Genomic DNA, 27,078 nt, shown 5'->3' on the forward strand with positions numbered 1-27,078 from the left:
ATCTTAGTGAAAACACACACGCCACAGACAACAAATTTGATAAGAATACAAGACAACATACATAGGCAGAAGAATGTGTAATTGGGAGAATTTTGAGGAACAAGATTAGGCCAGGAGCCTATTTCACCACTTAGTCAGATCACTGCGGTCTCTATCTTGTCTTCATTTTTCTACATGTGACCCATGTCTTTTGATAACATTTTTTATCTATTAAAATGCTGTCCAGCTATTCACTCCCAGTGTTGGGAAAAACATTCAAAATCTAAAATGAAAACTGAAAAACCTTGAAATTCTTGACAGATCACACAGCATTTGTGGAGAAAGAAAGAGTTCATTGACCGAATTTTTCACAGAGGTTGAAATCCTGCCACCAATGTCTGAGGTACTGCAGTGTGCAGAGCATCACAAGGGCAGAAAATCGCTGTCACAAGCCAATTATGTGACCTCCACCAAGGCCTCAAAACTTTCTCAATGCTCAGAGCATCGATCCCGCACAGAGCCAGCTGTTGGATTTCTCACTCTACCCCCAGCTGAACAATTGAAAATTTAATGGTGGCTGACCTTTGAATTAAAGTGAATGAGATATTTAAAACTTTGCAACGAACCACACCTTTATCCCTAGGGAGGACTGAATGTTGTAATCCCTGGAATTCATGTTCCCTGAATATTGCAATATTCACCGATTACTGGATTATACAACACGTGTGAATATAACGATAAAAATAATTTAACGACAAATTGAACTATCCTCTAATTATCTTTGCAGGGCATTGCTGTCTCAAGTCTGCATCTTGTCAGTCAACAGAGAATTAATTATGCAGTACCACAACTCATCGAGGGAATGTGTCGCACATGTGCCTGCGGAGCTGTTATCATGTGTTTGTGTGTGTATATAGGAGAGATTTTTCTATACATAATCCCTACAGTGTGGAAACAGGGTATTCATCCCAATAAGTCCTACTGACCTGTCGAAAAGCATGACACGTAGATCCATCCCCTACCTTATATTTCCATTGGCGAGCACATCTAACCTACATATCTTGGGAAACTAAAGTGCAATCTGCCACAGCCAATTCATTTAACTGCACATCTTGACAACTGGAAGCTTTGGAAAGGGTGCAGAGGAGATTTACTAGGATGTTGCCTGGTATGGAGGGAATGTTGTACGAGAAACGGCTCAGGGACTTGAGGCTGTTTTTGTTGGAGAGAAGAAGGTTGAGAAGTGACTTAATTGAAACATATAAAATAATCAGAGGGCGAGTTAGGGTGGATAGGGAGAGCCTTTTTCCGAGGATGGTGATGGCGAGCACGAGGGGGCATAGCTTTAAATTGAGCGGTGAAAGATATAGGACAGATGTCAGAGGTAGTTTCTTTACTCAGAGAGTAGTAAGGGAATGGAACGCTTTGAATGCAACGGTAGTAGATTCACCAACTTTAGGTACATTTAAGTCATCATTGGATAAGCATATGGACGTACCTGGAATAGTGTAGGTTAGATGGGCTTCAGATCGGTATGACAGGTTGGCACAACATCGAGGGCTGAAGGGCCTGTACTGTGCTGTAATGTTCTATGTTCTAAGAAAAAGTGGGACGATTTGTAGCACCCGGAGGGAACCTATGGAGACACGGGGCAAACGTGCAAACTTGACACAGATGGCTGCCAAATGTGGAATCAAATCAGGGTCGCTGGTGATATGAGGCTGCAGTCCTAACCATTGAGCTACCATGCCACCCCTTAATGTTGAAGTCTGTGTACACTCACATTCCACATTGATGGTTATGGAGCCCTTCACTGCCCCACGTTCATTCTCCGCCACACACTGATAGTCTCCAGTCTCCCTGTATGTAACGTGAGGAATCTGCAACCACAGCTCATTGTCGGAACTTGTCCTGTTCATTGTGGCATTAAGATGTCTCCAGATCAAGTTAGAAGCTGGGAAGCTCTCGACGGAGCAGATTATCACTGCAGAATTCCCCTCAATTATATTGATCGATGAATCTTTAACCACAGCAAGGGAAGAAATTGAGAGATTCCGTGGCGCATCTAGAAACAAAGGAGGAGAATATTGTGAGCAGACATGGTGCACAACAAGACTCCATAACCATCTCTATGACGCTGATATGTGTGGATGCCCCATAAACGTCGGAGTGGAAGTTGCTGTATGATATTTCTGATGGACACTGCCAATGTAAACTATCACTCTGTAGGTTCTTCTTCCCACCAATGAGGATGCTGTCCATTGTTGAAGAAAGAAAATGTCTTTCACATCCTCACAGTATTCCCAAAGCCATGAGCAGCAATGAATTGGATTTGATCAACACAATATTTAGGGATATGTTATGATCTCAGACCAGATCTTCAAGTTCCCATCTCTTGAGGAATGAGGATACTTTCTTTAAACGAGGCAAAGTCTGAGATGCCTCTTACTGAAAAACAGAATTCAGTTACAACATTCCATGGTGTTAACAAATGAAAAATGTCACAATCCAAAGTTAGAATTGGCAATATATATGCAATTTCTATTTTTGTTTTCAAAATTAACAGCGAGGCTGTGATCAATTACCCCCACAGAACTCATCAAATACTAAATGAGGTGAAGATAGATCCCAAAAAATGTCTCAGCAACACTTCCATACATGAATGATCCTGTGGATGATGAAATCTCATTCAAATCTCATTTATAAGGGATAGCAATTCCTTGCTATTTGAATGCGTAATTGATCAGGGATATGTTCTGTGCTACACAATGGGACTCATATCACTGAAGGATGGTGGTGGAGGGTTACTTTTAAGACTGGAGGCCTGTGAAAAGCATGTGTACCACAGGGATTGGTGCTGATCCATTGATTTTTACAGTTATTTAAACAATTTGGATAGAATGTTGATTATATGTTTATCAAGTTTGCAGAGGACACTAAAATTGGAGGTGTAGTTTACAGAGAAGAAGGTTAAATCAGAGTACATCAACATCGTGATCAAATGGGCCAATGGGCTGAGAAATGGCAGATGAGCTTAATTTAAACAAATGTGAGGTGCTGCATTTTGTAAATAAAGATCAGGGCAGGACTTATTCACTTAGAAGTAAGTTCTTCCGGAGTGTTGCTGAACAAAGAGGCCTTGGAGTTTCATAGTTCGTTCATTGTGGAGTCACATGTAGATAGGATAACAAAGAAGGTGTTTGGTTTGCTTGCCTTTATGAGTCAATGCATTGGGTTTAGTAATTGGGAGGTCATGTTGCAGTTTTATATGGCATTGGTTTTGGAGTATTGCTTTCAATTCTGGTCTCCCTCCTATAGAACATAGAACATGGAACATAGAAGAGTACAGCACAGAACAGGCCCTTCAGCCCACGATGTTGTGCCATCCATTGATCCTCATGTATGCACCCTCAAATTTCTGTTACCATATGCATGTCCAGCAGTCTCTTAAATGACCCCAACGACATCGCTTCCACTGCTGCTGGCAACGCATTCCGTGCTCTCACAACTCTCTGTGTAAAGAACCCGCCTCTGACATCCCCTCTATACTTTGTTCCAACCAGCTTAAAACTATGACCCCTCGTGTTAGCCTTTTCTGCTCTGGGAAATAGTCTCTGGCTATCAACTCTATCTATGCCTCTCATTATCTTGTATACCTCAATTAGGTGCCCATACCTCCTCCTTTTCTCCAATGAAAAAACTCCGAGCTCAGTCAACCTCTCTTCATAAGATAAGCCCTCCAGTCCAGGCAGCATCCTGGTAAACCTCCTCTGAACCCTCTCCAAAGCATCCACATCTTTCCTATAATAGGGCGACCAGATTTGGACGCAGTATTCCATGTGCCGTCTAACCAAAGTTTTATAGAGCTGCAACAAGATCCCACAACTCTTAAACTCAATCCCCCTGTTAATGAAAGCCAAAACACCATCTGCTTTCTTAACAACCCTGTCCACTTGGGTGGCCATTTTAAGGGATCCATGTATCTGTACACCAAGATCCCTCTGTTCCTCCACACTGCCAAAAATCCTATCCTTAATCCTGTACTCAGCTTTCAAATTCGACCTTCCAAAATGCATCACCTTGCATTTATCCAGGTTGAACTCCATCTGCCACCTCTCAGCCCACCTCTGCATCCTGTCAATGTCCCGCTGCAGCCTACAACAGCCCTCTATACTGTCAACGACACCTCCAACCTTTGTGTCATCTGCAAACTTGCTGACCCATCCTTCAATCTCCTCATCCAAGTCATTAACAATAATTACAAACAGTAGAGGCCCAAGGACAGAGCCCTGTGGAACACCACTCACCACTGACTTCCAGGCAGAATATTTTCCTTCTACTACCACTCGCTGCCTTCTGTTGGCCAGCCAATTCTGTATCCAGACAGCTAAGTTCCCCTGTATCCCATTCCTCCTGACCTTCTGAATGAGCCTACCATGGGGAACTTTATCAAATGCCTTACTGAAGTCCATATACACCACATCCACAGCTCGACCTTCATCAACTTTTCTAGTCACATCCTCAAAGAGCTCGATAAGGTTTGTGAGGCATGACCTGCCCCTCACAAAGCCATGTTGACTGCATTTGATTGAGTCAAATGGTCATAAATCCTATCCCTCAGAATCCTTTCTAACACCTTGCAGACGACAGACGTGAGATTTACTGGTCTGCAATTGCTGGGGATTTCCCTATTTGCTTTCTTGAAGAGAGGAATTACATTTGCCTCTCTCCAGTCCTTAGGTACGACTCCAGTGGAGAGCGAGGATGGAAAGATCCTCCTAAAGAAGGATGTTGTGAAACTAGAAAGGTTTATGAAGATGTTACCAGGGTTGGAGGGTTTGATCTAGAGGGAGATGCTGCATCGGCTGGGACTATTTTCCTTGGGGTTTTGGCTGGTGAAAGTTGACTTTATAGAGGTTTAAATCATGAGGGGCATTGGTAGGGTAAACTGACATGGTCTTTTCCCTGGGGTGGGTGAGTCCAAATCAAGAGGACATAGGTTTAAGGTGAGGAGGGAAAGATATAAAAGGGATGTAAGGGGCATCGCTATTATGAAGAGGGTGTTACGTATATGCTATGAGCTGCTGGATGAAGTGGTGGACATGGGTATGATTACAAATTTAAAAAGCATCTTAATGGGTAGATGAATGGGCAAGGTTTCGATGGATATGAGCCAAATTCCTGTCTTATTGTTCACCACTGTAAATCCACCGTTGCTACTGTCATCTCTCTGCACACTTCTAACTGCCTTCAATGGAAGCACAATGTTGTTTTTGTAGAGAGAAACCCTGAGCTTCTGGTTACCTACCATTTCAACACAATACTGTGTTCTCTCATCATCATCTGTCTTGGATACGGTCTGGTATTTCAGCAAAGCTCAGTGCTAGGTAGAGCAAAAGCACCATGTTTTCCACATGGGAATTCTACAGTTTTCTGGACTCACTGTTGTATTCAACAAATTTAAGACTTAAGGCACCTTCTTCCATCACCTGACAAAACCCCTACACACCGGGTCCTGTTATCATGTGGACTGTTATCATACACTGTGCATTGTTAACCACTAATTGTACGAATTGTCTATCTATTCTCCTAGTGTCATTGTTATCCATTCATTTGAGCAACTGTTCATCTGTGTCTTTGGGCTCTATCTCCACCTATCAGTTGCAATTTATCACTGTCCGACCACCCTATTTAATCTAAAAGAAACAACCTATTCCCAGCAACCATCAATTATGAGGAAGAGTCACTGACCCAAAACATGAACTCTTATTTCTCGCTGCAGGTGTTGTCAGACCTGCTGAGCCTTTGCAGCAATTTCTTTTTTTGTAACAATCTATGGAATTTGCATTCAAACCTCCCATGACAATTTTAAAACTTTGACTTCAGTTAATGAAATTTGAAATTTAAAACATGTAAATTTTTAAAAAAGTGCTGTGCAATTTACATTGTTTTAAAAATTGAACTAGTCACCACTTTCTATTAACAAACAGAGCATGCAAAACCTGTCGAAAACCCATGCCTGGGTCTCTAGTTCACTTCACTTCACTGTGCAGAGGCCCAGTAGGCCATTCAGTTGCACAAATAAATAGCATGGATCAGATTGGCACTTCCACCACACAGACTACAACAGAGAAGGCAGTAACCTATTGAGAAAAGTCACCATATGGGCTGACCATACATCTGCCAGTTACGCCCACAAAAACAGCAACTGTGAAAATGGAATTCAATTGTGATTTTCCCATTAGCTCACTAAAATCTAATCCTTGTATGTTGACCCGAGAAGAGCAGTCCAGTAACTGAAAGCCATTCCATGCAAGTAAGAAGAAACTCTCAGGATGTCTGGAAGCATTCATGGTATCAAAATTTTTGATCACTGAGCTCATTCTCATTTTTCTATTCTGAGGTCTTTAAAGCCCAGCATAGCAGAATATTTAACACAACATGTTTGCAAAGCAAACAGGGTTGTAATATTTGATGTAAACACGATGCGCAATAATGTATGTTTGATAACATTTATATGACGATATTCATCTAGCTCTCCTATATAGAAAATCTTAGTGAAAACACACTGGCCACAGTCAACAAATTTGAGAAGAATACAAGACAACATACATAGGCTGAAGAATGTGTAATTGGGAGAAATTTGAGGAACAAGATTAGGCCAGGAGCCTATTTCACCACTTAGTCAGATCACTGCGGTCTCCATCTTGTCTCCATTTTTCTACATGTGACCCATGTCTTTTGATAACATTTTCTACCTATTAAAATGCTGTCCAGTTATTCACTCCCAGTGTTGGGAAAAACATTCAAAATCTAAAATGAAACCTGAAAAACCTTGAAATTCTTGACAGATCAAACAGCATTTGGAGAAAGAAAGAGTTCATTGACCGAATTTTTCACAGAGAGCTTGAAATCGTGCCACCAATGTCTGAGTTACTGCAGTGTGCAGCGTGTCAAAAGGGCAGAAATCCTCTGTCACCAGCCAATTATGCGACCTCCACCAATGCCTCAAAACTTTCTCAATGCTCAGAGCATCGATCCCGCACAGAGCCAGCTGTTGGATTTCTCACTCTACCCCCAGCTGAACAATTGAAAATTTAATGGTGGCTGACCTTTGAATTAAAGTGAATGAGATATTTAAAACTTTGCAATGAACTACACCTTTATCCCTCGGGAGGACTGAATGTTGTAATCCCTGGAATTCATGTTCCCTGAATATTGCAATATTCACTGATATCTGGATTATACAACACATGTGAATATAACGATAAAAATAATTTAACGACAAAATGAACTACCCTCTAATTATCTTTGCAGGGCATTGCTGTCTCAAGGCTGCATCTTGTCAGTCAACAGAGAATTAATTATGCAGTACCACAACTCATCGAGGGAATGTGTTACACATGTGCCTGCGGAGTTGTTATCATGTGTTTGTGTGTGTTTATAGGAGAGATTTTTCTATATAGTGTCCCTACAGTGTGGAAACAGGCTATTCATCCCAATAAGTCCATACTGACCTGCCGAAAAGCATGACACGCAGATCCATCCCCTACATTATATTTCCAATGGCTAGCACATCTAACCTACATATCTTGGGATATGATGGCTGCCAAATGTGGAATCAAATCAGGGTCTCTGGTGGTGTGAGGCTGCAGTTCTAACCATTGAGCCGCCATGCCACCCCTTAATGTTGAAGTCTGTGTACACTCACATTCCACATTGATGGTTATGGAGCCCTTCACGGCCCCATGTTCATTCTCCGCCACACACTGATAGTCTCCGGTCTCCCTGTATGTAACGTGAGGAATCTGCAACCACAGCTCATTGTCGGAACTTGTCCTGTTCATTGTGGCATTAAGATGTCTCCAGATCAGGTTAGAAGCTGGGAAGCTCTCGACAGTGCAGATTATCACTGCAGAATTCTCCTCAAATATATTGATTGTTGAATCTTTAATCACAGCAAGGGAAGAAATTGCGAGGTCCCGTGGTGCATCTAGAGACAAAGGAGGAGAATATTGTGAGAAAACATGGTGCACAGCAGGACTCCATAACCATATCTATGATGCTGATCTTTGGATCCCCCCATAACCTTCTGATTGGACGTTGCTGTATGATATTTCTGATGGACACTGCCAATGTACACTGTCACAGCTCAGATTGATCCATCCACCAATGATGGTGCTGTCCATTCTGAATGGAAGAAAATGTGTTTCACATTCTCATCATATTCCCAAAGCCTTGGCAGTGAAATATTGGATTTGACCAACAGAACTTTGAGGGATATGTTATGATTGCAGATCAGATCACCGGGTTCCCATCTGGTGAGGGACGAGGAGGTTGACTTTAAAGAGACAAATTATGAGATGCCACTTACCTAAAAGGAGAATAAATTCACAACATTCAATGGTGCTAACAAATGAAAAATGTAACTATCCAAAGTTAGAATAGTAGTACAACTGGCAATATATGCACAGCTTCTATTATTTTTTCAAAGTTAACAGAGAGACTGTGATTGATTACTCTCACAGAACTCATCAAATACTAAATGAGCTGAAGATAGATCCCAAAAATGTCTCAACAACACTCCCAGACATTAGAGACCCACTGGATCTTGAAATTGCATTCAAATTTCATTTATAACAGGTATCAATTCCTCGCTATTTGAATGAATAATTGATCAGGGGTATGTTCTGGGCCATACACTGGGCCTCATATCACTGAAAGGTGGTGGTCGAGGGTTGCTTTTAAGATTGACTGCCGTTACCAGTGTTGTACCACAAGGATTGGTGCTGGTCCCTTGTGTTTTGTCAGCTATTTGTACAATTTGGACTGAGGTATGGTTACTAAGTTTGCAGATGACACTAAAATTGGAGCTGTGGTGAACAGTGAAGGTTAACTCAGAGCACAATGTAATCGTGATCAGATGGGCCAATGGGCTGAGAAATGACAGATGGAGTTTAATTTAGACAAACGTGAGGTGCTAAATTTTTCATAGAAAAACCAAAGTGGACTTATACACTTCCCAGCAACTACTGGGGGAGCGTTGCTGAACAAAAAGAATTTGGAGCGCAGGTTCATAGGTGCTTAAATGTGGAGTCACTTATCAATAGCATAGTGAAGAAGGCATTTATTATGCTTGCCTTAATTGGTCAGTTTAGTAGTTGAGGGATAATGTTGCAGTTTTATATGGTGTTGACTTTGGAGTACTGTGTTCAATTCTGGTCTCACTCCCAAATGAAGGATGTTGTGAAACTAGAAAGGTCGAGAAAAGAGCTCTGCAGATGTTGCTAGGGTTGGAGGGTTTGAGCTACAGGGAAATGCTGCATCGGCTGGGACTGTTTTCCTTGGAATATCAGAGGCTGAGGTTGACCTTAGTCGAGGGTTACAAGTCATGAGGGGCCTGGTCCAGTCCCCGAGATGGGTGATCCAAAACCAGATGTTATAGGTTTAAGGCGAGAGGGGAATGATGTAAAAGGGACCTATGGGACATCTTTATCACACAGCGAGTGGTGCGTGTATGGTATGAGCTGACAGAGGAATTGCTGGATGCAGGTATGAATACAAATTTAGAAGGCATCTGGATATGTATATGAGTAGCAAGTGTTTAGATGGATCTGAGCCAAATGCTGGCAAATGGGATGAGATTTATGTCAGATACCTGCTCGACATGGACAAGATGGGCTGAAAGGTCTGTTTTCATGCTGTATATCTCTATGATTGTATTTTTCATGCCATACTGAACAATGCTGGAGAAGATTGGCTAAAAGTTTTTATGTTGCAAAAACATGCACTTTTACTTAAATAGTACTCAGTGGTCAGAGTAATACTGAGGCGAAACACCTCAAGTAAAATGTATGTTAAACAAATGAACTGTTAATCATCCGTCTGGCAGTCCTCAACACTAAATTGTGTCATTTTGTGCTTGGAACACACCGTGCCTGTTTCATTATTCACTGCGGTAACTCCACCACTGCTATTGTCATCTTTCTGCACACTTTTAACTGCCTTCAACTGGAAGGACATGGTCATTTTTGGAACAGAAACCCTGAGCTTCTCATTGCCTGCCACTTCAATATACTACTATGTTCCCTCGTCATCATCTGTCTTGCACTAGTACTCCAGCAAAGCTCAGTGCAAGCAAGAGCAAAAGCATCTCATTTTCTGCATGGGAGTTCCACAGTCTTCTGGACTCAATGTTGAGCTCAACAAGTTTTGGACTTGATGCACATTCTTCCATGTCCTGACCCAATCCCTAAACACCAGGCCTTCTTCAACCTCTAAACACCAGTGCCTTGTTATCATGTGGTCTGCTATTATACACAACCCAGTGTGAACCACTAATGGTCCAAATTACCTATCCATTCTTCTAGTCTGATTGATATCCACACCTTTGACTGTCCAACTGTTCATCTGTGTCTTTAGGCTCTAACTCCACTGATTGGTTACACCTTATCACCCTCCCAACACCCTATCTAATGTAAAAGAAACAACTTTTCCCCAGCTACTATCAGTTCTGAGGAAGGGTCACTAACCCCAAAACTCTCATGTCTCTCCACAGATGTTGCCAGACCTGCTGAGCCTTTGCAGAGATTTCTGTTTTTGTAACAATCCATAGAATTTGCATTCAAACCTCCGATGACAATTTTTAAAGTTTGAATTCAGTGAATAAAATTTGAAATAAAAAAGTAAGTTTTCAAAAAGTGCCTTGAAATTCTTACTGTTTTAAAAACCCAACTAGTCACCACTTTCTATTAACAAACAGAGAATGCAAAGCCTGTCCAATTTGGCCTATGCATGGGTCTTTGTTCATGTAACTTCACTCGGCAGAGGCCCAGTAGGCCATTCAGTTGCACAAAAAAAGCATGGATCAGATTGGCACTTTCACCACACAGACGACAATGGAGAAGGAAGTAACATAATGAAAAAAGTCACCATGTAGACTGACCATAAATCTGTCAGATAACACCCACATTCTGCGATGTTGTTTTACAAAAACAGCAATTGTGAAAATGGAATTCAATTTTCATGCTCTCATTAGCTAACTAAAATCTAATCCTTGTATGTTAACCTGGGGAGAGCAGTACAGTAACTGAATGTCATCTCATGTAACTAAAATGAAACTCTCAGGCTGTTGGGAAGCATCAGTGAAATCAAAGGTTTTGATCAAACACTGAGCTCATGCTAATTTTTGCATTCTGAGGTCTTTAAAGCCCAGCATACTGGAATATTTAGCAAACCTTGTTTGCGAAGCAAATTGGGAATTTGAGTTATTTTTGGAAACACTGTGTACTGTAACATATTTTTGATAGTATTTTTATGAAGACATACGTCTGGCTACATTATATAGAAAAGCTTAGTGAAGAGACACATGCCACAGCCAACAAATCTTAGAAGAATGCAAGACAACATATATAGACTGAACAATGTATAATTGGGAGAAATTTGAGGAACAGGAGTAGGCCTGGAGCCTATTTCACTACTTAGTCAGATCACTGCGGTGTCTGACTTTTCTCTCTTCACCTACATTTGATTCATGTCTTTTGATAATATTCCCTACTAAGAAAAAGCTATTCAGTTATTCACTATGCAGTGTTGGAAAAATAGTTCAAAATCTAAAATGAAAACTGAAAAACCTTGAAATTCTTGACAGAACAAGCAGCATTTGTGGAGAAAGAAAGAATTAATTTACCAAATTGTCCAAGCAGAGCTTGAAATCCTGCCACCAATGTCTGAAGCATTGTAGTGTGCAGAGAGGTGTAACAACAGAATTTTTGTTGTCAGCTGCCAAACATGTGGTGTCCACTGTGGCCTCATTATTTTCTCAAAGTAGTAACTGTCTGAACAATTGAAGCTTAAATGGTGGCTGACCCTTGAACTGATCTGAATGAGATATTTAAAATCTCGCAGCAAACCCCACCTTTGTACTTAGACAGGTTTGACTGCAGCGAGCACTGGAATTCTTTTCTCTGAATGTTGCCGTTTTTTTACGGATTGCTAGATTTTATAGTATATAGGGATATAACAATAAAAATAAATTCACCACAAAGAAATCCACAGTTCTTTGTGCAGGCCATTTCTGGTTCAAGGCAGTATCTTGTCAGTCAACAGAGATTTGAAGCTCATACTGATGTTCCAGTGCAATAACTGAGAGAGGGGACATGCCACACATGTGTCTGCATTCGTGTGTTTGTGTGTGTATAATTATTTTTCTGTAGATTCCTGACAGTGTGGAAACAGGCCATTCGGCTCAATGAACCACACCAACCCTACGAAGAGCATCACACATGCAGACTTGTCCCTCTACCCTGTATTTCCCATGGCTAACCTACACATCCCAGGACACCACCAGACAATCTGGCATAGACAATCAAACTCATTTGTACATCTTGCATGCAAGAGGAGACTGGAGCACCCTGACGGAGCCAATGCAGACGCGGGGCAAATGTGCAAACTCGACCAGATGGTCACCCAAGGGTGCAATCAGACCAGGGTCCCTAGTGGTGTGAGGCAGCAGTTCTAAGCACTGAGCCACTGTGGCACCCCTATTGACCACTGTGCTGCCCCTTGATGTTGAAGACTGTGTACACTCACATTGCACAGTGACGGTTATGGAGCTCTCCACTGCTCCATGTGCATTCTCTGCCACACAGTGATACTCTCCAGTTTCCTTGAACGTGACGTGAGGAATCTCCAACCACAGCTCATTGTTGGAACTTGTTCTGTTCATTGTGATATTAAGATGTCTCCATGTCAGGTTAGAAGCTGGGAAGCTCTCGACGGAGCAGATTATCGCTGCAGAATTCCCCTCAATTATATTGATCGATGAATCTTTAATCACAGCAAGAGAAGAAATTGAATGATTCCGTGGCGCATCTGGAGACAAAGGAGGGGAACATTGTGAGCAAACATTGTGCATAGCAAGACTTCATAACCATCTCTATGAGTCTGATATGTGGATCCCTGTAACTTTCTGAGTGGCAGTTGTTGTATTATATTTCTGATGGACACTGTCAATGTAAACTGTTACAGTGTAGGCTCCTTCCCCCACCAATGTCCATTCTGAAAAGAAGAAAATGTCTTTCATATCCTCACAGTATTCCCAAAGCCTTAGCAGCAACACTATTTGATTTGGTAATTGATCAGAACAATGTTCTGAGTCATACACTGGGCCTCATATCACTGATGGGTGGTGGTGGAGGGTTGTTTTTAAGACTGGAGGCCTGGGACCAGTGATGTGCTGCAAGGATTGGTGCGGGGTCTACTGTTTTTCATCATTTGCATAAATTATTCAGATGTGAACAAAGGAAGTATGGTTAGTAAGCGTGCAGATGAACCAAAGTTGGAGGGTTGGTGTACAGTGAAGAAGGTTACCTCACAGTGCAATGGGCCCATAATCAGATAGGCCAATAGTCTAAGGAGTGGCAGATTCAATTTAGTTTTGATAAATGTGAGGTGCTGCATTTTGGAAAGGCAAATCAGTGCAGGACCAAAATACTCAATGGTAAGGTCCTCGGGAGTGTTGCTGAACAAAGAAGCCTTGGAGTGCAGGTTCATAGTTCCTTGTAAGTAGAGTCGCAGGTAGATTTGGATAGTGAAGTTAGCATTTGGTATGCTTGCATATTGGTCAGCGTATTGCCTGCAGGAGTTCCAAGGTCTTGTTGTTGCTGTATAGGACATTGGTTAGGCCACTTGTGGAATACTGCATTCAGTTCTGGTCCCCTTGCTAAAAGAAGGATGTTGTGAAACTTGAATGGGTTCAGAAAGGGTTTACAAGTTTGTTCCCAGGCTAGGAGAGTCTGAGCTATATGTAGATGCTGCATAGACTGGGGTTATTTTCCCTGGAGCATTGGAGGCTTAAGGGTGACCTTATTGGCATTTGTAAAGTCATGATGAGAATGCATAGGGTGAATAGTCAAGATGTTTTCCCCACGGTAGGTGAGTCCAAAACTCAAGGGCCTAGGTTTAAGGTGGGAGGGGAAAGGTTTAAAAGGGGTCAAACAGGCAACTTTTTCACACAGAGGGTGGTGCGTGCATAGAAAGAGCTGCCAGATGAAGTGGTGGAGGCTGGTACAGTTATAACATTTAAGAAGCACCTAGATTGGTATGTGAATAGGAAGGGTTTAGATCAATATGGGCCAAATGCTGGCAAGTGGGGCTAGATTAATTTCGGATATCTGGTCGTCATGGACGGTTTGGAACGAAGGTTCTGTTCCTGTGCTGTACAGCTCTTTGATTCTATGACTCTAAGCATTTAATGAGCTTTACCTATACCATTTGGCTGTCCTCACTGGCTCCTAGAACATCTCCTGACTCCCAATTACGTAGTGCTATAAAAAATGCTCTTAGGATTCATCCCATGCTCCAAACAGAGGAAATCAGGCTGCTACAGAAACCTCCTGAGCAGCACAATGTTTACCTCCAAGCAGCAACCATTGAAATTCTTTTCCCCTAGATGTTATGATGTTCACCAGCGCTTCCACAGTATAAATAGATCCAACAATGAAATCTATAGTTATGTACACAGGGGATTGTTGGCTCAAGGCAACATCTGGTTAATCTGGAATTTCCATTCCTTCAGCAGAGAACTGAAGTTCATACTGATGCTCCAGTGCAATACTGAGAGAGGGGGCATGCCACATGCATGTGTCTGCAGGACTGTACTCGTGTGTTTGTGTGTGTATGTGAGAGAGATGTTGAAGTCTGCGTATACTCACATTCTACATTGATGGTTAAGAGGCCCTCCACTGCCCCATGTTCATTCTCTGCCACACACTGATACTCTCCAGTCTCCCTGTACGTAATGTGAGGAATCTCCAACCACAGCTCATTGTTGGAACTTGTTCTGTTCAATATGACATTAAGGTGTCTCCAGGTCAGTTTAGAAGCTGGGGAACTCTCAACAGAGCAGATTATCACTGCAGAACTCCCCTCAGTTATATTGATTGATGAATCTTTAATCACAGCAAGAGATGTAATTGAGAGATTACGTGGTGAGTCTAAAAACAAAGGAAGAGAATATTATGAGCAAACAGAGAGCACAGCAAGACTGCATATTCATCTCTCTGACTCTGATATGCGAACCCCACCTTCCCCCATAACCTTTTTAAGTGGATGTTGCTGTATTACATTTCTGATGGGCACTGGCTATGTAAACTGTCACATTGTAGGTTCCTCCTCTCACCAATGAGGACCCTGTCCAATCTGAAAGGAAGAAAATGCCATTCACATCCTCACAATATTCCCAAAGTCTTGGCAACAATGCATTAGATTTGATCAATGGAATATTAGGGATATGTTATGATCCCAGACCAGATCACCAGGTTACCATCTGGTGAGGAACCAGGATGTTGTCTTTAAGTGAGACAATGTTTGAGATAGAACATAGAACATAGAACATAGAACAGTACAGCACAGAACAGGCCCTTCAGCCCACAATGTTGTGCCGACCATTGATCCTCATGTATGCACCCTCAAATTTCTGTGACCATATGCATGTCCAGCAGTCTCTTAAATGACCCCAATGACCTTGCTTCCACAACTGCTGCTGGCAACGCATTCCATGCTCTCACAACTCTCTGCGTAAAGAACCTGCCTCTGACATCCCCTCTATACTTTCCACCAACCAGCTTAAAACTATGACCCCTCGTGCTAGCCATTTCTGCCCTGGGAAATAGTCTCTGGCTATCAACTCTATCCATGCCTCTCATTATCTTGTATACCTCAATTAGGTCACCTCTCCTCCTCCTTTTCTCCAATGAAAAGAGACCGAGCTCAGTCAACCTCTCTTCATAAGATAAGCCCTCCAGTCCAGGCAGCATCCTGGTAAACCTCCTCTGAACCCTCTCCAAAGCATCCACATCTTTCCTATAATAGGGCGCCCAGAACTGGACGCAGTATTCCAAGTGCGGTCTAACCAAAGTTTTATAGAGCTGCAACAAGATCTCACGACTCTTAAACTCAATCCCCCTGTTAATGAAAGCCAAAACACCATATGCTTTCTTAACAACCCTGTCCACTTGGGTGGCCATTTTAAGGGATCTATGTATCTGCACACCAAGATCCCTCTGTTCCTCCACGCTGCCAAGAATCCTATCCTTAATCCTGTACTCAGCTTTCAAATTCGACCTTCCAAAATGCATCACCTCGCATTTATCCAGGTTGAACTCCATCTGCCACCTCTCAGCCCATCTCTGCATCCTGTCAATGTCCCGCTGCAGCCTACAACAGCCCTCTACACTGTCAACGACACCTCCGACCTTTGTGTCGTCTGCAAACTTGCTGACCCATCCTTCAATTCCCTCGTCCAAGTCATTAATAAAAATTACAAACAGTAGAGGCCCAAGGACAGAGCCCTGTGGAACCCCACTCACCACTGACTTCCAGGCAGAATATTTTCCTTCTACTACCACTCGCTGTCTTCTGTTGGCCAGACAATTCTGTATCCAAGCAGCTAAGTTCCCCTGTATCCCATTCCTCCTGACCTTCTGAATGAGCCTTCCATGGGGAACCTTATCAAATGCCTTACTGAAGTCCATATACACCACATCCACAGCTTGACCCTCATCAACCTTTCTAGTCACATCCTCAAAAAACTCGATAAGGTTTGTAAGGCATGACCTACCCCTCACAATGTCAGGTCATTACAAAGAGAATAAAGTTATAAAAGTCCATGTTTTAAATAAATAAAGAGAAATGTTATTATTCAAATATAGCTACATCGTACACTCTAATTTCCAAGGTTACCATGAGGTAAATATGATAATGCAGAAACTGTGATTGATCATCCCACAGAGCTCATTAAACACTAAATGAAGATAGATTCTGTGGATTTCTCAGCAACATTGCCAAACACTAATAACTCTGGCATTGCCAGATCTCATTAAATATTTCCAAGATGTCCGTATTTCGCTTTCTAAAATATTAATGGTACACAGTAACTTCTTCTTGGATTCTAACTCCATGATGTAGCCTCACCTATTGGCTCCCATGACTTCTTGTGATTCCTGACTGCACTGGAGCTGTAGAACACTTTTCATGGGACTTGATCCTGAGCTCCAGCAAGACAAGAGTCAGTTTCTCAGGACTACAGGTCACTTTACCCTATCCTGCAGGGACCCAGCTCCAGTCTCTCTCTCTTCCCTCCTACTAAATGTCTAACTGACTAAAACCTAAGCTAATCTCTGATTCTTGGACTGATATGAGTGACATATTAAAAAAAACTGCAAACCACACCCTTATTTCTCGACAGGGTTGAACGTAGTCACCATTGGAATTCTTGATCCTTCCATGTTGCAATGTTCATCAATTGCTAGCTTACATGGTACAAATGATTTCAACAACAAAGATAATTGCGTCAAAAGGAAATCTACAATCCTCTGTGCACCAAGCTGGCGGATCATTGAGCATATTGTTAATCTAAAGTTTCCATTTCTTCCACAGAGAATTAAAGCTTATACTGATACTGAGAGAGGGGACATATCACAAGTGTGTGTCTGGAGGGTGTATGTGTCTATTCAGATGCTTGTGAGTGATTTTGAAGTCTGTGTACACTCACATTGCACAGTGATGGTTATGGAGCCCTGCACTGCTCCATGTCCATTCTCTGCCACTCACTGATAGTCTCCAGTCTCCCTAGATGTACCATGAGGAATCTCCAACCATAACTCATTGCTGGAGCTTGTTCTGTTCATTGTTACATTAAAATGTCTCCATCTCAGGTTGGAAGCTGGGAAGATCGCGACACAGTAGATTATCACTGCAGAATTCTCCTCAAATATATTGACTGATGAATCTTTATTCTTAGCAAGATAGTTAAATGAGAGATTTTGTGGTGTGTCTAATTAATAAGGAATTCTTGTAAATGAACACAGAGCACAAGGATACTCAACATTTCATCCCTCTGTATCTGATCTCCGTGTGCAGCTCAAGTTGTCTTTCCCCATGAAATTCTGAGGTCAATGTTTAAAATAATTTCTTGATTGTTTCCATTTGTTAATTCAAAGAATGTGGGTGGTGCTGGTTGGGCAGTATTTATGGCCCATCCGTGATTGCCCCTTGAGAATGGGTTGTGAGCTGCTTTATTGAACAGCTGCAGTCCTTGTCCTGTACATACAAGGTTCTGTTACCAAATAGGAGTTTGACCCAGTGACACTGGAGGAATGGTGATATATTTCCAAGTCTCGATAGTGACTGACTTGGAGGGGATCTTGCAGGAGTAGTGTTCCCATGCATTTGCTGTCTTGAATTCAAGGAATTGAATTCACAACATTCAATGGTAGTGGCCAGGGGTTTGGAAGGTGCTAACGATACAGTCTTGATGAATTTCTGTAATGCACAGTGTTGTAGATACAGAGTGCTGCTGTTGGGCGATGATCGTTGAGGGAGTGAATGTTTACAGTGGGAGATATGTTCAGATCCGGCGGGCAGTTTTGACCTGCTGTGAGTTTGCCAATGCATGAGGCAGCAGGTGCCTGACCAGGGGCACATGAGGTCCTTTGTGTGTACCAGTGAGTAACATTGAAGCATATGCTTATTCACTTACATTCCACATTGATGGTTATGGAGCCCTGCACTGCTCCATGTTCATTCTCTGCCACACACTGATACTCTCCAGTCTCCCTGTACGTAATGTGAGAAATCTCCAACCTCAGCACATTTTTGGAACTTGTTCTGTTCATTGTGACATTTAAACGTCTCCACGTCAGGTTAGAAGCTGGGAAGCTCTCAACAGAGCAGATCATCACTGCAGAATTCCCCTCAACTATATTAATCGATGAATCTTTAATCACAGCAAGCGAAGTAATTGTGAGATCCCGTGGTGAATCTAAAAACCAATAAAACAGGTTCACTTTCACTGAATGTGAAGCATTGAAAGGCTGTCAGACTGTGCAAGGAGTGATATCGATGCACTTTCTTTGTTCAGAGAAAGGTCATTAGGACCCACAGTATAGCGCTGAGATAATGATACACTGTCAGAGGGTCAGGACCGAGGGTGCGCCACACTATCAGAGGGTCAGTGCCGAGGGAGTGCAGCACTGTCAGAGTGCACTTATTTGCATGGTTCTATTTCCATTATTCATCAGATCTTGCTGAGCACATTGTAGACTGTTGTGCCTAATGTTGAATGAAGGATGTTGATACTTACATTGCACTGTGAGTACGAGGGTCTGCTCTGAAGAAACAGTTGGATAACTCACTCTGCAAGTGAGAGTTTGCCCCTGGTCTCTGAGTGATGGTGTCAGGGCCAGAACAGAAGTATAGGTCAGAGTGGCACCATGCTGAGTTGCAGTGTTTGAGACTGATCCATGTACGGCAGTGGGAGTGTCCCAGGTTAAGGCAGGAGCGGTTCCAGTGCACGTTGTGTTGAAGGTGCATCTGAGGCTCACACGCTTTCCTGCGATAATTTCCACAGGGACTATTGTGGGTTTATCCGTGAAATCTAACACAGAGAATGGATCATTTTAGATGCATATAATGTAAAGCGAAATAGAAATAACAATCTCATGAGAGAAGACACTTTCACCAGGATGCAATTCAAACTGAGTACAGTGATCAGCAAAGACTTTCCTCCTATCTGACTTGGTGAAGTTTATGTCGCTCCGTTTAACACACTTTCACTCTGACACCTAGTGATTGGACAATGCTGGGTGCAGGAGGAGGAGCAGTTCAGAGCCCAGGGCCCAGAGCTCCTCACTTTTTTTTTTGATTAGATTCCCAACAGTGTGGAAACAGGCCCTATGGCCCAACAAGTCCACACTGCCCCTTGGAGCATCCCACCCAGACCCATCCCCCTATAACCCACACACCACCTGAACACTACGGGCAATTTAGCATGGCCAATCCACCTAGCCTGCACATAAGACCATAAGACATAGGAGTGGAAGTAAGGCCATTCGGCCCATCGAGTCCACTCCGCCATTTAATCATGGCTGATGGGCATTTCAACTGCACTTCCCTGCACTCCCCCCGCAGCCCTTGATTCCTTGTGAGATCAAGAATTTGTCGATCTCCGCGTTGAAGAAATTTACATCCCGGCCTCCACTGGGCTCCGTGGCAATGAATTCCACAGGCCCAGCACTCTCTGGCTGAAGAAATGTCTCCCCATTTCTGCCCTAAATTTACCCCCGCTAATTCTAAGGTGATAGAATCTACATCGGAACCTGAACAGAAACTGAGCTGAGCGTCATCCACCTTACTGAATCCTCCCCTCCTGGTTTCATCCAGCAACACTGTCCCCATAGTCCATTTTTGGGCTGTGGGAGGAAACCAGAGCACCCGGAGGAAACCCACGCAGACATGGGGAGGATGTGCAAACTCCACACAGACAGTTACCCGAGGCGGGAATTGAACCCAGGTCCCTGGAGCTGTGAGGCTTCAGCGCTAGCCACTGAGCCACCGTGTCACCCCAGAAATTTCCCTGAAATCTGCAAAATTCCGTTTAAACCCAGCCTGCAATAGGACAGCAACAATGGGTAATAGCCTCAGCCAGAACAATGAAATATGTGATCAGGTTTTTGATGACATTCCTGTTTTTTTGGGGAGTTTGCCTTACTTGGTGACTGTGAATCCTTCCTGGTAGTAGTAGCAACTCCATTTGTGGAATTGCTTCAATGTTTGTGAAGCTGTTTGGAAAACCATGAGATAGTGAAAGGCACTACAGAAATATGAGACAAAAACAAGGGTTCTAAGGAAGGGTCAGTGGACCCGAAGTGTTAACTCTGATTTCTCTTCACAATTGCTGCCAGATCCGCTGAGGGAAGCAGTAAGGCTATGGCAGTGAGAACATTCTTGTGGCAGCTATGAGGATGACAGTGGAAGAGGATTTTGAAAGGGAGGTGGAAGTGCTGAGATGTTCAAAGGAGGAGAATGTGCCAGAGATGGCGGCAAGGTCAAGGTGTGACCTCGTAATAAACACCACATGGTCACCACACCAGCCTATGGGGACAGTGTTGCTGGATGAAACCAGGAGGGGAGGAGTCATTAAGGTGGATGATGCCATTGTCTGCAGCTTAGTTTCTGTTCAGACTCTGATGAGGATGCTATCACCTACAATAACTCTGGAAGAACAACTAAATGAAACCCTGAAAGCTACAACACCTATAAAACTAAGAGTTCAGACCTGACAGTGTGTCCTCTCCCATTGAATGTCCAACAGGATTGTTGAGTAATTATAACTCAGCACTTACCAGAAACATGAAGCTGGGTCACAGGATAGTAGCTGTAACTGTTCACGTTGTCAAATTCTACTCTGAAATAATAAGGTCCTGCGTCTTCCTGTGTGATGCGGTTTATAATCAAGGAACAGTCTCCATTTTTCAGGTTTCCAGACAGCTGGGTCCGAAGGTAGAACCGTCCCAACTCGCGGCTATGATCCTGGGAGTGAAAGGCTGTTTTCGATGTTTCCCAATCCTCGTTATTCAACCAGATTCCGGTTCGCGGTTGGCTTGCTAGATTGGAAGGATAACTGTAGCGGCATGGAATATGCGCACAGGTACCTTCCTGTGCCGTCACCTCACGTGGAGTGTGGACTTGCCACTCTTGTGCAAGTCCAGCTGTGGAGAGAAGTATCAGTATTTAGCACTGAATGGCCTGTAGATCCACCAGACTCGATGTCCACTCCCTCTGTCACTTGTACATGGTGCCTTCAGTGTGGATCATCTACAAGGAACTCGCCGGGGTTACTTAGCAGATGGAGGAGACAGGTTACATAGCAGTTGGGCAGGTTCATCCTACATTGCCTCACAGTTCTCATGGTCCTGTTTTGTGAAGCTAGTCTTCCACTCAGCACAGTTTCTACAAGACACGCCAATGGAGATACATTCTGTGCTGATTTACACGGCAGCACAATGGACGGGGAGTCCCTCAGAAATGGCACTCTTATCACCAGCATGAATCACTAATTAGACACTCACTTCCCTGGATCTTCATAGTCTTAGGCAATGATTCTTAAACCTTTCTGTTTGAAAACTTCCTTTTCAGGTGGATTAGTAATTACAGACTCCCAATCTCATTTATAATACAGTTAAATATCCCTAACAAAAGGGCACTGTGCGGATGGCAGTTTTAATTGTGGAAATCAGGAGCAGGCAATGACTTAGAGGACAATGCCTTTGATGGAGACAATGATGAGCGAGGCTAAGAATAATGAATAGTTGTGACAGAGAAACAGGCCATTTGGATCAACACATCCATGCTGCTGTTTAATGTTGCACCTGAGCCTCGCATCTCTCTTCATCAAAATCTATCATCATAACCTCCAATTGCCTTCTCATGAATATGTTTATCCAGTGCTCCCAATGAATACATCAACATGATTCGCCTTGACTGCTGTCTGTGATAGTCAATCTCACAATCTCCTCCCAACTCTGTGCGGGAGCTAGTCCCACATTCTACCCCTCCCTCTGGGAGTGAGTTCCACATTGTCCCCCTACTCCCTGTGGGAGTGAGTCCCACATTCCTCCTGACTTTCTGTTTCTCCCAAATTCCTCATTGGATTTCTTGGTGTCTGACTTCTATTGTTGGCCAAACATATGCTTTCTTACACAAAACTTTGTCAACATCCATGGGGTCATCTCTCAGGCTTTTTTTCTTCCAAAAGAGAAGAAATTTTGTTTGATTGGAAATAATTTACTGATGTGTAAACTGCTCCACCCCTCCATGTCTGGGATCATCTTTGTGAATCTCTTTGGCACATCACCAACTCCTGGATATCCTCTTTATAGGATGGAGATGAAAGCTGTATACAGCACCCTTCGTAGGGTTTTATCAACATTCAATAAAAATTTAGCAGGACGTCCATAAACTACACATTGTAGGAAAAGATATAGGCTATTCGATGCATTGAGCCTTCAATGAGACCATGGCAGAACTAATAATCCTCAACTCCTCTTTCTGCTTTTTCTCCATGAACTGATTAAACATCCACTTCATCCTTGTATATAGTTAATGACCCAGCCTCAACAGCTATCTGCAATAAAGAGCTCCACAGATTCTCTACCTTTAGAGAAGAAATTCCTTCTCACCTGTGTCTTAAATGTACAATATCTTATTCTGAGTTTGTGCACTCTAGCCTTCAACGGTCCCATAAGAGAAACACCCTCTCCGTACCTACCCTATTGTGAGGTTTCTAGACAGAGTCGAAGGAAGAAGCTGTTCCCACTCAGAAAAAGAACAAGAACGAGAGGGGGATAACAAAGTGTGAAGCTGGATGAACACAGCAGGCCAAGCAGCATCTCAAGAACGAGAGAGGCATAGATTTAGACGGATGTGCAGACGAAGCTAAGGCAATGTGAGAATAAACATTTTTACCCAGCAAGTAGTGAGGGTGTGGAATACACTATCAGGAAATGCAGCAGGAGCATTTCAGTCATTGGAGAGTCACGTTGGATGATTATTTGGGCAGAAGTAATATGTAGGAATAGGAGTTAAGGGCTGGAGATTGGCATTAGGTAATGAGGCATTTGAAGAGCTGATGCTGGCATGATGGGCTGAATGGCCTCCTTCTGCGCTGTAACTCTTCTGTGATTCTATGGTGCTAAAAACTGATTGTCCTGCAATGAGGAACTTTTCAATCTTCTGAAGTGACCTCCTGAATGGTATGAACTGAGCCCTTGAATATTCTGTTCTTAAATCAAAGCTAACCTTCAGGTGGCCTTAATGTGTTTAACCTTCCTGTCAACTAAACAGTATGAACAATTTACCCATTAACACTCTAGGCTTCTCCCAGGCACTTTAGGGCAATCAGATGCTATGTTGGAATTATGTGCATAGGTCACTGTTTCAATTCATTTTCCAACTTGTTTAATCTAAAAAAAAGTTTGCAGAATTGACACACATCCATCTGCCAAAATCCGAATGACAAATTAAAGCATAAAAATAGTATGAACCTCTAATCACACTATGCCCAGGTTAAGTTCTGTCATTCTGAGCAATAGTTTACCTGCCAAAACGTATTAACAGTTGTTTGCTAGGATTGAACCTGAACATTGGTGAAAAGAGAGACACGCTTTTGAAACTTTTCATCGTATACTCAGTAGACCAGACTCAATAAAAACGAGTTTCAAAGGGAAGAACAGCTAATGCAGTAAGAGGAAACCCGTGTGGATGCTCATCAACAGTTGCCATGGGGAATGCAACATGGAACAGGTATCCCTCCAAGCTTTTCTGTAAATTGAATAAAAGAGAGACAAGTTGACTCTGATTATTTACTTGCTAACCAATCAGCACCTTTTTCTCATGTAGATTTCTTCCTCTAAAATTTGCCATTCTTGAGTCTGCCCTGATGAATGCAAGGTAAGAAGTTTCAGCAAAGTATTTGTCTTTGCAGCAGAAAACGTAGGACTTCACATTAGTCTGTATTGTAACTGCATTTGCTACCGTTATGTCCTGTCTGCAAATTCATTGCTATTATCTATCATCTGTCTCAATACTGACTGCCTTTTTGGTGAAACATTCTCTATTAATAGAATACAGACACAATCAGATCCCAGCTTCAATCCAATAAGAACAAGCAAAAAAAATCACCCCATGGTGATGATTAATAGACTCAAAGAAGGTTTTCATTTTAATTTTAGAGAACAAAACTTCCCCTAAACAGTGAGTTTCATTTTCTCCAAGACAATGACTCATCATGAACAGAAACATGCCAATCTGGAGAATATCTGACAGTGTTGAGCAAACGCAACACAGTTTCTCAGGGTTCATCAGTTCTTCACCAGGGGATTTACATGTTTGAGAAAGGGGAGAAGGTTTGATAAGTCAAGAACACAAATAATAGGCATTCTGAGGAATAGTCATATTGGATAAGAAGTGTTAACTCTGTTTCTCTCTCCACAGATAGAAGTCAACCCGTTGAGTTTCTTCATACTTTCCACTTATATTTCAGAAGAAATACAAACAGGAGGAGGCCATTGAGCTCCTCCAGCCTGATTAGGCAACAAGTTGATCTGACTGTGAATTGAACTCTGCTTTCCTGCATGCCCCCTATAATGCATTGAACTGCTTTTAAATCAAAATCCCTCCTCTTTCAGCATTGGATATAGTGAATGACCTATCTGCCACCACTCTCAAGTGAGGAGACTTCCAAAAACTCAAAATTCTTCCTCATTTGAGTCTTCAATTGCAGGCCCACTCCATCCACCACTGACACTCAGTAGCGGCATTTGTCCTATCTACAATGCATACTGAAGAATACACCAAGGATCCTCAGACAGCACTTTCCAGGCCCATGACTATGCCTCCATCTAGAATAACAAGGGCAGCAGGTGCATGGGACCACCACGCTTTGCAGGCTCCCCTCCAATCCATTCATTCCAAGCTGTTCCGCAATCACTCTGTGTTTCTCCCTCCCTGTCTCTCAGTCAGTGATAGAATGAATCTACTGAAGACCCATTGGAAGTCATTACCTGCAATTTGATAATGTTGGCTGTTAGGAATCACTTTGGATCCTTAACATCCAAGTAATCTCTTTAGATCTCATTATCCAAGGAATCTGTTTGGATCCTCATTATCTAAGAGATTTATCTGATTCTTCATTGTCTGTGGAATGTATTTGTAACTCTATTGTCTAAGGGATATATTTGAATTCTCATTGTCTAGGTTATCTCTTTGCATCATTATTGTTTAAGGGATCCCTTTGGATTCCCTTGTCTGAGAGATTTCTTTTGGCCCTCACTGATGAAGTGGTCTCTTTGGATTCTCATTGGCCAAGGGATTATCTCTGTTTCAAACTTCACATTGCTGTATTGGTGATTTTGATGCAGCCTTGGAGACTGACTTGTCCCCAAGCTCAGCATCGACCCTATATTGACCCAGACACTATGAAACACTCAGCAAAGTGCCTCTAACCTGAGCTCTGCATGTGATGGAGTTTCCTCTGTGTTGGGTGCACAGCTTTCACAGATGATCTCACAGTCTTTGTGGCTCAAACAGAACTTAGCTGTGCACACAGAAGGCTAATACCAGATGCGAGTTGTTTCCGGACAATCTGGAACAGCTATGACTTCATCAGGAAACTGGAACATTGCTGGTAAGGAACTTAAATCACTGGATTGCAGAATTGTACATCGCTGATGGAGACCATTCTGTGCATTCTGCCTGGGTCAGCTCTTTGTAAGATCTCCCAAATTAGTCTCCACGACCTCCTCTTTGCCCCACAGCCATTAAAATGTTTCCCTTTGCAATTTTCCTCCAATTCCTGCTTTTCAAATTTCATTTGCAATCTTATTCCACTGCCCTCTCAGGCTAATTGATTTCCTCTGGAGTTGTAATGGTCTCAGAGTCTGTGAAATTTACACAGTGCAGCAGATCAGAGGCAATCAGGATATCTCTTGTTAATCCTAAAAGCTGCTGTGGGGCATTCAGACTAAGAGCAGCACAAACACAAATGTAAGGCCATTGCTAGCAGAATGCTGACAATGAGATTCACATCACCCTCCAGGTTTTATCCACATTTCTCAAATATCCCTGCATCCCATACCCACTGATCTACATTCACACCTTGTCTGCCAATACCTTGATTTTACGATTTTCTCCAACTATTTCCAAACCCTCCACTCTCCCACTTGGTATTTTTATAACAACTTCCAACCCTTGAACCTTCTGAGATCTTTTAGCCCCTCCAGTGCTGCTGTCAGACTGGGAGCCAGTGTATGTCAGTGAGCACAGGGTTGTTGTGTGAACAGGACATGGTATGAGTTTGTACACTGGCTCACTGCTGAATTAGTTCCTAATCATAGTTCAATAAAAACGATCTTTTACAAAACTATTAACCATAAATCTGTCCGAGCTGATGATGACATTACCTTGAAGGAGTAATAGCAGGAAGTAAGATTTTCTGATCATTGTCCACTCCCAGATATTTCATCAGCTTCTGAAAGAGAAAGGAGTAAAACAGACCTCACCTTTTTCCGACAGCTCTTGAGAGATTAGAATTGCTTGGAGATAGTGTCCTCACAGACTTGATCTGTATGCCCAGATGTTATTTCATAGAATCCCTACAGTGTGGGAACAGGCCCTTTGGCCCAACAAGTCCATACCAACACTCAGAGCATCCCACTCAGACATATCCCTCTAATCAACACATCCTTGACCACTGTGGAC

General features: G+C 42.7%; 1 protein-coding gene across 1 annotated transcript in view; it reads right to left on the bottom strand.

Moving 5' to 3' along the window:
* Nucleotides 1–26,820, bottom strand: part of LOC125448471 (hemicentin-1-like) — a 72,351-nt gene extending 45,531 nt beyond the window's left edge. The window contains exons 1-4 of the mRNA XM_059641294.1: nt 26,781–26,820; nt 21,165–21,530; nt 19,124–19,417; nt 1,763–2,044 (exon numbers count right to left, since the gene is read on the bottom strand). Coding sequence (XP_059497277.1) covers nt 1,763–2,044; nt 19,124–19,417; nt 21,165–21,530; nt 26,781–26,820 — 982 coding nt within the window. The remainder of the gene's footprint in view (nt 1–1,762; nt 2,045–19,123; nt 19,418–21,164; nt 21,531–26,780) is intronic.
* Nucleotides 26,821–27,078: the final 258 nt, after the last annotated feature.

Source organism: Stegostoma tigrinum, chromosome 41 (assembly GCF_030684315.1).
Source record: "Stegostoma tigrinum isolate sSteTig4 chromosome 41, sSteTig4.hap1, whole genome shotgun sequence".
Lineage (NCBI taxonomy): Eukaryota > Metazoa > Chordata > Chondrichthyes > Orectolobiformes > Stegostomatidae > Stegostoma > Stegostoma tigrinum.